The following is an 11,543-nucleotide window of genomic DNA, read 5'->3' on the forward strand; positions in this document are numbered from 1 at the left end:
GCTAGCGCGCTCACACACACACACTAAACACACATACCATACACACATACTTGTCCCCCCTCTCTCCCTGGCACACAGCCAAGTCTAAGACGCCGGTCCCCTGCAGTGAATCCCTGAGAGTCACACAGCAATGACACAGGCATTCTGGGAGCCTCCGCAAGTCTGTTTGGGAATACTGGGAATTCTGTCCAAGAGGAGCGTTGTAGGACTGGAACGTCTGTTTTTCCACTGTGACAGCTTAATAGCTGCCATGTCTGATTATGCACACATACTGTGAAGCCCTGAGACTGGGTGGAAGTCGCACAACAGCACACACACACACACACACACACACAAGCACATAAATGTTTATAATGTTTTATAAACATAATGTGATTATCATGTTTTGTACCTTTTGCTCCAGTGACACCCTCAACTACACTGTAGTCATTTAGCTACAGACTTTGAGTATGTGATCTATGATTCAGTACTGGATCTAGTATACATGAAACTAGCTGGCAAACCCTCACACTAACACAGGCAGGCCATGTTTTGGAAGGCCTGTGTGGCCAGTTAAACGCACCGACTGTAACAGAACTTGCTTTTGAAAACATTTACAACCAGTTTTACTTTTTTAATCATCTGAAAAAGTTAGGATGGAGAGGGTGAACACCCATTGGCTTACAATATGTTAAACATGGTGTTACAATATGTTGAAAATATGTTGTAAAAGTAAAATTGTGATCTCATGCAGATTTGGGAATCAAAAAGCCCTTACAGATGGAATCTTATTTAAGCCCAAAAGAGTCTTTATTTTATCCACTGCTTTCCTGAAGATCAACCATATGTGGCTATTTAAAACATGCTTTAGCCAGTATTTCTCTGTCATGTCAGTAATTGACATCAGTGTGTGTGTGTGTGTGTGTGTGTGTGTGTGTGTGTGTGTGTGTGTGTGTGTGTGTGTGTCATGACTGACCACATGGAAAAAGCGGACAAAGAAAGGAAGGAGAAGAAAACGGCGAAAGAGACTGAGAATGAACAACAGCATGAGAGGGCACAGCAGCTGCTGGAAAGTGAGAAGAACATCCCCTAACCTCCCGCTCCTTTCCTCTTCGTTTTCCTCTCTTCTCCATGTTCCTCTTCTTCTCCTCTCCCTCTCCTCTCCTCCCCGTCCTTCCCCTTCTCCCTTCCTCCAGCTGCGGGTTGTTTGATGTCCCTCTGTCCCGTCCTGGCCAGCTGCCCCAGAAACCAAATGAGGGGTTCTGTCGTCCCGATGACACCTGGACATCCCCTAACCACCGGTTACTTCCCTAACGACCGGGTCCTTCCCTAACGACCATGTGAAACACAAGCGAACCACCGATCAATCAATCACTAAGATTCCTCTGCAGCTGCCTGTACGTGTTGGCTAACCTGCTCGGCTTCAGGATGTAGTGTTTTCACTGAGTTCTAGAGTTTCAGTGCATGATCAGGACGGCCTGTTTTGTAGCATTTTAAAACCCAGATGTCTAGCTATTTAGAGGATACTCTCAAGTTTAGCAGGTGCAGTTACTCGATGATGCAGGACAGCAACCAAGAAAGACAGAAATGCCAATATTCTGCTGCTAATTGATGAGAGAGAAAGGGAGGGAGGGTATGAGAGACGTTGCTGTGGCATTTACAGCACACCAGAACAACTGTGACAGTGAGAGTCATTGCATACAGTGATTACATGGTCAGGTGATTGACAGGTAGACAGGGTCGTGTTCACACACACTCAGTGGTCTCTGTGCTCACCTCTCACCTTTTTTCCTAATTACAGACCGGGGGCTTTGTGCAGGTGAAGACACACACACATCTTCTGACACCATAAACACACCTCTCTGGTCAGTTACTGCAACCACATACCTACAGGGTCAAGGAGAGCAGTTTTCAAATGTCAACAGACAGGATGCTTGTCATCCCTTAGGTCATGAAAGAATATTTGCAGGTAAATCTTGCCACTAACCACTACCTTTCAGTGAACCATATGCAATATAGTTATAATACAAATACTACTACTACTACAACTACTACTACTAATAGAAATAATAACAACCATATATAGGCCTAATATGGTTCTACAATCTAATCTGCACTATGTTTCAAAAGTAGGTATACGATTTAAATAATAGTAATAATAATGAGAAACAAAGCTGTATAATTTTAGTCATTTTTAACTTCAACATGTAATAGTCTGTAAATAATAGGTCCATCTAGAAACAGGATATTTAATTTAACATAAAATATTATATATATTATAATACTGTATTATTATTATTATATATAATAATACAGTGAGTTTTATTAATGTATATAAGAATTCATAACTACTCTTTAAAACATTATATTATATTATATTATATTATATGCTGCAGTACCGCTGCTCAGCTGCAGAGGGAGATGATGACGCACAACCGGAAGCAGGAAATGCCGTCAGCGTCGAAGTGGGAAATTCAAACTTCTGTAACAAAACATCTCTGCCGGAGGTCGGTTTGAAGTGGCATATGGTTTTTAACACGTCTTAGCATTTTATCCTCTGACTCCAACATATTTCAAGGTATGTTCCCAGTATCTGGACGTGTCTCATTCAATTCGTTGTAGCTAAAAGTTTATTTTACTTTACTTGGTGGAGCAAGTAAAGTTAACTTATTTGACGAACTAACGTTAACCATTTTCCAGTACGTGACGTTAGCTAGCCGGTGTTAGCGAATGATAAACTGCTGTTTGTGTGGAACACGGAGCTTTATGTTTCGTATTTTAGCGAAGTGGGTGCCATTTTGCTGCAAAAAGGCGTTTTTCTTTCCGCAGGGAAGTTTTTCATCGTGTGGTTGAAGTAAGGAGGATGCCAGTGGAAAGGACGGACGCCCGTGGAGCCGACGAGCTCTACAAATACTATGAGGTCTACGAGACTATTGGCTCAGGTAACATTCAAGTTGTCTTTACTTTACACAAAGATAAACTGTGAGGGAAAAACAGACACTGTCAGTGCCATTTCCCCTCTCATGCGTGCCTTGCGCCTCATGACTTTTTCAGGAGGTTTTGCTAAAGTCAAGCTGGGGCGGCACATCCTGACGGGAGAGAAGGTTGCCATTAAAATCATGGACAAGAAAGATTTAGGGGTGAGTCGTCGAAGAGATCCCTCCGCCTATTCAGACTGTGGCACCTTTTTTAAATCTTTGTATTTGAACAGGGCTGCCGAAATCTTCATATGCTCCCAAGGAACCCAAATATATCCAAAACTCATATAAAAATCACGCCTTCATAAATAACTTCCTTTGCCTCTCTTCTCTCCTTCATCTCTCTGTTCCCCTGCTCCAGGACGACCTGCCTCGGGTGAAGGTGGAGATAGAGGCCATGAAGAACCTGAGCCATCAGCACGTCTGTCGTCTCTACCAGGTCATAGAGACCTCCACGAAGATCTACATGGTGCTGGAGGTAAACACACACACACACACACACACACACACAGAGCACGCGTGTGTGAATATGATAACATCACGTTCATTTTGTTTCTCTTTCTCTCCCTCCCTATCACTTTTCTCCTCCCTCTCTCAGTACTGTCCTGGTGGGGAGTTGTTTGACTATATCATAGCGAAGGACCGCCTGTCAGAGGAGGAGACCAGGATGTTTTTCAGGCAGATCGTCTCTGCGCTGGCCTACGTCCACAGCCAGGGTTACGCACACAGGGACCTCAAGCCGGTAAAAACATCCACCACTTGCATGTGTGAGTGAGAATGAGTGAGAGATGGGAGATAGACAGAGAAAGGAAGAGAGCGAGAAGAGCGTCAGGATTCAATTTCTCTACGTGAGAGAGCGAGAGTGATGCTATTATACATGCATTATTACAAGGTTATTTCTCTGTTTGTCTACCTGTCTGTGCCGTTGTTTACCTTTGAGTCTAGTGTGTGTTCTGATGTCGTTTGTCTCTCTGGCCTTTAGGAAAACCTGTTGATAGACGAGGACCAGAACTTGAAGCTCATAGACTTTGGCTTGTGTGCCAAACCTAAGGTACATTCTCTGTCTTGCTGTGTGTGTATTATGTGTGAGTGTGTTGGACTTGTAAGCCGTTCGCCTCAGTCATGTGTCTACATCCCGCAGTGATGCTAATAATGTTCTTTTCTGCAGGATTTCAGTCCACTCCAATTCATTTCTATTTAAAACATCTTTCCCCCCCGCGTTCCTCCTCCCACCAATCACAGCCTGGATTCTTTGTTTCTCCCTTTCCTGCAAAACTGTTGTCTGTGATCACAGAGGGGATGAGAGACAGGGGCAGATACTTGAATATGAGCATGTATATACATACATACTCTATTGAGTATATAAGTGTGGTATATGCATGTATTTTGTGAGTTCTGCGAATCACGTGGTCACCTCTCTCCTAGGGAGGTCTGGGCTATGAGCTGATGACGTGTTGCGGGAGCCCCGCCTACGCCGCTCCTGAACTCATCCAGGGAAAAACATACATTGGCTCAGAGGTGAGAGAGCGCTGTGGACGCACAGCTAAATGCACTCTGTACGGTTAAAAACTGTACAGCATTTACAATTTTCAAATCTCTCAAGAGTGTGATGTCATGATTTTTCTTTTTTAAAATGCACAACTCCCATTTGATTTTAATTATGATTCATTGTCCTGATCACATCCCTGGTATGTGTGTGTCTGCACTGCATCTAACACTTAAAATATGTACAAGCAGCAGGAGAAATATTACTGTATGATGCTGACGCTCTGTGTTGTAACCTCCAGGCCGATGTGTGGAGTATGGGAGTGCTGCTGTTTGCTCTGCTCTGTGGATACCTGCCCTTCGATGACGACAACTGCATGGTCCTCTACAGAAAGATTACGGTAAGAGCAATGCTGTGTTTGCAGCATTTTCCCTGCATATTAAAGTCTCTGGAGGCCAACGTAAGCGTTTTTTCCCCCCAAATCACTTAGATGCAAAGTGTTTTGTTTTTTCTTCTGAATAAATTAAATGTATTTATAATTTATTTCATGGTGTTTCTAAATGGCTCATAATTGTCTCATGTCTGTTCCTTATGGTTATTTTGTGCTCTTGCAGTCTTACGATCAAACGCACTCCAAAGAGAATATTACCAATTAAGCCAGTGTAAAAACAAGGAAAACCCTGGTGTCTGTCTGTCTCTAAATCTGTCTCTTTGTGCTTGTATGTATTACTGTTTTATAATGTGTCTGTGTGTGTGTATGTGTTGTCTTTTCAGAGAGGTAAATTCGACAACCCCCGCTGGCTTTCTCCAGCTAGTGTCCTCCTCCTCAACCACATGATGCAGGTACATATTTAATCATTCGTTTTTACTCTTTTTTTTTTTCCCCACAGTCCACTCTCCACGGTTACTCTTTCTGCTTACCCTCATCAGCCATAGATTTTTACAGAAAATTTATCCCACAAGTCAAAATTGAGTAATTTACCACAGAAGTCAGATGGGCCCTGTCTGTCATATGGACTCACTATAACAGAGAGGGAGATTACATTTTAATGTACAATAAAGGTTTAGAACATTTTACTTGATTGGAACATTATTTTATTTTTTATTTTTTTTTGTACAGTGTGTAAATATTGTTAAATATAGTTTGTTGGCTTTGCTCTGCATATTGAGTTGTAGTTTCCGTGTGTGTCCCGTAGGTGGAGCCCAAGCGTCGTCTTACCGTTAGACAGCTGCTGGACCATCCCTGGGTGATGAAAGACTACAGCAGCCCAGTGGAGTGGCACAGCAAGCAGCCGGTACACACACACACACACACACACACAGTTATAGACACATGCGTATGCATATAGACATGCACAACCACAAGAACCCTCCCATCTGTTAACCTTGTTAAAGCAGTATGCCACTTATTGTACGTTACTTCACTGTGTCTGTCTTAATTTCAAAATGGAAAATTGATCTGTGGAGACTGAATTCATTTTGTGCGGTTTCCTTAATTTGCTCCAGTCACCGCACAAGTAACTTCCCTGAAACAATTTCATAAGCTTTAATATGAACATTCTTTTTTTTTTTTTTGAGATTCATACTCGTGTTGCTCACACATACAAATGAAGAAAAGTAGTGTCTGTCTTGGATTTTGTGTAAGTTGACTCTGTCTTTGTTGCAGCTGGGCCATATAGATGAGGACTGCATCACTGAGATGGCTGTCAACATGAAGCGCTCCAGAGAGAGCACCACCCAGCTGGTCAAGGAGGTGTGTGTGTGTGTGTACGTGCATTTGAATTGTAGCATTGCTATGTGTCGCTGTATGTCTCATGTTTGTTGATGATGATGTTATGTTGCTGATATAGATTGATTCTGTTGTGTTTGTAGTGGCATCGCAACGTCCTCCTGTTTTATGACTTTTATGTATAAATGTAATATTTTACGTAGTTTTATTTGGTATATAATCTCATACCTTTTAACTTCCACAGTGGCGATACGACCAGACCACAGTGACCTACCTGCTGCTGCTGTCTAAGAAGCAGAGAGGCAAGCCTGTCCGCCTGCGGCCTGAACCACCGGTCTGCGACGCCTCTTCCTGCTCCCCACTGCACCAGGGACTACAGGTCAGACTGGGGACAACAACTCCCACAATGCTCTGCTCTCTATCTGGGTTACAGCTGGATGTTTGTGTGTTCCTTGTACTTTGCTTATTTATACCCTCCCACTGTAATTTTAGTTCTGTGGCCTCTGCTGCCAAGAAGTGGTTGAACTTACATGTTGGGGATCTTCCTATTCCCACTCTCTTCTTCTAGCCTGAGCAAGCCCTTCACTTCAGTGAGGATGAGGACGGCGTGGTTCTGGGTTCCATGGAGTTTTGCTCAGACTACATCGACGACTGTCCCTGGGTTTCACTCTCACATCGTTCGCCCCAGGGCGTCAGAGGTCAGCCGGACGGAGCCGCAAACCCCAACAACAACAAAAACACGGTCTGTGGAATTTGTGACAGATTTATGTTTTCGCTGTCCCTCACACGAGCAGATTCAGAGTAAGGGAAGAGTCAGAGTGAGAATTGGAGATGGGTTTAAGGACATTTGGATTAGGCATGTAGCGGTGAGGGATAGGGGCCAGAGAATGAATAAAAGCCAGGGTAATGCACTCATCATCGTCTCTCACCTTCATCTCTGTCTTCCTAAAGAGACTGGCATCTCCATCAGCGGAGAAAAGGTGGGGTCACAGCCCAAACCTGGAGAGGGAGCGAGTAACACCACACCGCCGGCAGGAGAGGCGGGACAGAGAGCGGGAGCGAACCAGCGAGAACAAGGAGAATATTGCTGTGCCCGAGAAAGATGTCGACATATTCGCGTTGCCTCCTCCCCGAACTCCTGTAACCAATAAGAAGAATGCACGGCCCACCAAGAATGTGTTGACCACCCCCACTCAAAATGTCAGTGGCACCAAAACCAATGCAGTTACACCGAAAGGTAAGAAAATATTGCTGGACAAATAGCAGAGAGGAAATATAGAAACGTTTGAATAGTTGATCATATATGTCTATCTTGTAATTGATTGTAATTGGCTTTTAATTGATATTTGTTCCAAACAAGGGCTTGAAGTACACTCTCCATCTATTTGATTATTTGCATCAGCCAACTGCCCCTCTCCAGCTTCCTCTCTCTCTCGCCGTCTCTCGCTCTCTCTTTGCTCTCTCTCGCTCTCTCTGCTCTCATAATCATAAGTGCCACATCCACATGCCACACATTTGCAAGTAAATTGTCTTCTGGTAATAAACTCATTTATTGGGCCTGTTTTTATCCCAAAGCCACTCATATTTGTCTGATTTAGCTGTCATTACGCCTTCGAAAGCACACACACACACGCACACACTTATCACTGTCAACTCAAAGGTGAGGTTATTATCAGGAAGCTAATTCTATTCACTTATCTACAAATGAAGGACACTAATATGAATGGAGAATCGTTCAAGTCTTAATTATTTGTCACTGTGAATTCTCTGACCACATGTCCAGCCTCATTAGTTTCCAGTATAAACCCAGCAGTAAACTGGCTAATACAATTCATCTGACCTAGTTGGTGTTAAACCCTTGGAATCGAGCTTGGTCCTGCTCTCTTTACAGCCTCCTGTTCTCCAAGCTACAGTGCAGACATGCCGCCTCTGACATCCTTGTCCACACACACACCATGGGCTCTGTGTGTGTGTGTGTGTGTGTTTGTGTGTGTCTGTCCCTAGGCGTGTGCTGTGACAGGTGTAGCTGTCTCTTTCCTCTGCTCGCTGTCCCACGTGGGCTGTAGTGACATGTGTTCTCTTGCCACTAAAGCCTGGCTCTTTGTGTGTGTGTGTGTGTGTGTGTGAGACCACTTGTCTTTGTGTACACCAAAGCCTTTGTGTCCACGACTCCATTGTCAAAGCCAGCCAGTTCCATGCATACAAGCAAAGGACCGTGCCTATACCCGTCATTTTCACATTTAAACATGAACAAACATGATTTTTGTCAGTGATGTGTCATGTCTGAATTCAGCCTTTGTGAACCAAATATGGTGTGTATTCTTGTGTTTGTGTGTGTGTTGCAGGTGGAGGCAGTGGCTCTAAAGAGCAAAGCCGGAAGAGAGCAGAGAACAAGGATCCTGGAAATATCGAGATACTGGCCTTCAGTCCTGAGAGAAGGTAAGTGGCCTGGAGGGGTGCGGCCATGGCAGGATGGATGGAGGGATTGAAAAATAGATCAAGGCAAGGAGAGATAAAAAGAAGGTATGGAGGAAGATGTAAGGGGCTGAGGAGATGGAAAGGGAGTAAGAAGAGGAGAGGAGTGAGGTGAGAAGAAAAAGGAGTGTGTGAGCAGGAGAATGGGGTTAACACTGACGGCCAGACAGACTCAAAGGTCATAGGTTTGATTCCAGATAGCCAGTGTGTGTCCATCAACAGCCTCGAACTTCAGTCACAGTAAGTCAGTCTGGACCAGAGCATCAGCTAAATGCCTAAAGAGAAAGAAAGAGACGGTGTAGGACATGAGAGTGGAGAGTTACTGTTTTTGTTTTCCGTGTCTTGAAACTGGGAAGGCAGCTGGAGTAGTAGGAGGGAGAGGGGAGAGCAGTTTGATCCAATCCAATTCAAAGTGTTTGAATGTGAGACTCTGGTCGGTCCCCAGGTCTCGGTCTCTGGACATGGCCGGCACAGGAGACAGCGGGCAGAAGAAGAGAGGAGGGAAGATGTTCGGTTCTCTGGAGAGAGGCCTGGACAAGGTCATCACCATGCTCACCCCGAGCAAGAGACGAGGCCTGCGGGACGGTCCACGCAAGATCAAGGTGTGCGCAGGGAAACTGAGCAAAATTGACATAAACACACTTTCAGAAAAATGCATTTTGTTACAAACACACATCATACCATTCCTGATGAGTATCTGTGTCTTCCTTCAGGCCCAGTACAACGTGACTCTGACTAGTCAGACCAACCCAGACCAGGTCCTTAACCAGATCCTCTCCATCTTGCCGGAGAAACATGTCGACTTCACACAGAAAGGGTAAGAAGACGCATCATCATCCTCATTGTGTTTCCTGCTAAACTCCACATTTCTCTTCTCTGTGATGTTTATTTCATTTTGGTGCGTGATCTACACTAACAGTCAAATGTTGGGACACACCTGATTGAATGTACTGTGTTTTTCATTATCTTAAAGCCATTTTGATCTAAAGGCTTATGCTTAAATGCTTGAAATTTGCTTCTTAGACAAATATAAATAGTGAAGTTGATCCTATGAGTGAATTTCTTTCCAAAGCCTTTGTCTTTCCATGAAGGCAAAGGGCGGCTACTTTAAAGAATCTAAAATATAAGATAGTTTTGATTTATTGAACACTTTTTTGGTCACTGCATTACTCCATTTGTGTTATTTCATAGTTTTGATGTCTTTACTATTATTCTAAAATGTGACAATTGGAAAAAATAAAGAAAAATGCGTGTGTCCAAACTTTTGACTGGTAGTGTATATGTCACTCAAATCCTACCGTTCCCACACCTCCGTTTCTGTGTTTTAAAATGTGCTTCACATACTGTATCGTAACATGTTATGCTACCTCTCGTCTTGTGTTTCACATTAATATTCCAACACATCCTAATGTTTTTGTTTCTCCACCATGTGCCCAGGTACACCCTGAAGTGTCGCACCCAGGGGGATTTCGGCAAGGTGACCATGGCGTTTGAGCTGGAGGTGTGTCTGCTGCAGAGGCCGGAGGTGGTGGGGGTCCGCCGCCAGAGGCTGAAGGGAGACGCCTGGGTCTACAAGCACCTGGTGGAAGACATCCTCTCCACCTCCAGTATCTAAGCGACGCGGGCTCAGCACTTCGGTGATAACGGTGTCACTTTATCTCCAGAGTCTAGACGGGCTTTTTCCTGTCTGCGACGTCGCACCCCGTCCTGCGTCCAAGGATGACGGATGATTGATTAGCGATTGATGTGTGGAGACTCAGACATAGGACAGTGCCGGAGAGTCTCCTCACGTTAGTGATCGAGTCACTCACTCTTCATCACTAGACTTCCTGGTTCATCTCCAGGAAGAAATGTTCATCTTCATTAACACTAAAAGCACAGATCCAGGTTCAGCTGCCGTGCCCCAGATTCTTAGCTGCATGTTGCAATGCCAGTATTTAAAATTGTCCTTAGGCCAGCCTAGAATCCCTGAAAATACACGTTGCATTCAATTTATTTGCATTGCATGTCTGGACCCTGTATGATACATCTGATTTTACATGGAATATTTGTTGCTTTTTACTTCCCTTTCCATTATCATTATGTTGAACAGGATCTCTCTCAGTGGGATGAATTGGTTAGCTGTGTGTGTGTGAGAAATATAACAACAGTATTTCTACCTTCTAGCTGCTTATTACCATATTTCCATTTCTTACTATTCTTCCCCGTAGGTATTGAGTTTTATTGAATAAAATTGTAAAGAAGCAGAGAATTACTAATTTACTGTCATTGTTTTTTTTATGTACATGTGTTTGCAATTCTTCTATCATGCCCTTTTACATGTTTGTCTTGTATGAAGTGTGTCCTTTTTAATTCTCATCTGTTGGTGCTATTCTGTTTTAATTGTCTGTCTGTCTGTGAGCATGCCTGCGTAAGATTTCTATTGACCGTGTAAAAGGAACAAAATAAATGGTTTCTGGTGAATGGAACGTGCCTGTGTTCATTCTGAGTATTCTGAGCATATAGGATTGAGGCGCTTCCTTGACATCAAATCTTCAAATCATCATCTCTTTTTAATTTTTTTTTTATTCAGCAGTTTGGAGCAATCCTATCACAATCTTTTACACTCCTCACCCATCCATCCATTCTGTCTTGTACTCTCTTTTTTTTTTTTTTTTTTTTTAAATATGCTCCCATTTCCTCCATCATTTTTAGTGCAGAGATTGATAGTGATAGTTAAGGTTAGCCAACAGTAACAGCATTTCTTTGAGTTAAAATTTACCACCAGTAAAATGAGTGGAGAAAGGTGTCAAATGTCTACAATGTTTCATCACCTCAGTCACTTTGATTCTGTAGCTCTAAGGACACATGCTGCATGTCAGAGTGCATTTCCTTTAAAAAAAAAAACCGTCTTGTA

The 11,543-nt window shown here is 43.4% G+C and overlaps 1 protein-coding gene across 1 annotated transcript; it reads left to right on the forward strand.

The window, feature by feature from the left end:
* Nucleotides 1-2,468: 2,468 nt before the first annotated feature.
* On the forward strand, nt 2,469-11,039 carry melk (maternal embryonic leucine zipper kinase). The gene is made up of 18 exons (XM_071923258.2): nt 2,469-2,557; nt 2,809-2,921; nt 3,034-3,119; nt 3,319-3,435; nt 3,556-3,699; nt 3,940-4,008; nt 4,383-4,475; nt 4,745-4,843; nt 5,218-5,286; nt 5,640-5,738; nt 6,110-6,196; nt 6,417-6,551; nt 6,741-6,914; nt 7,124-7,409; nt 8,518-8,611; nt 9,093-9,249; nt 9,361-9,464; nt 10,085-11,039. Exons 2-18 carry the CDS (start codon nt 2,843-2,845, stop codon nt 10,260-10,262), a joined length of 2,070 nt encoding a protein of 689 aa, XP_071779359.2. The 5' UTR covers nt 2,469-2,557; nt 2,809-2,842; the 3' UTR covers nt 10,263-11,039.
* Nucleotides 11,040-11,543: the final 504 nt, after the last annotated feature.

The sequence above is a fragment of the Centroberyx gerrardi genome, chromosome 3 (assembly GCF_048128805.1).
Source record: "Centroberyx gerrardi isolate f3 chromosome 3, fCenGer3.hap1.cur.20231027, whole genome shotgun sequence".
NCBI classification, from domain to species: domain Eukaryota; kingdom Metazoa; phylum Chordata; class Actinopteri; order Beryciformes; family Berycidae; genus Centroberyx; species Centroberyx gerrardi.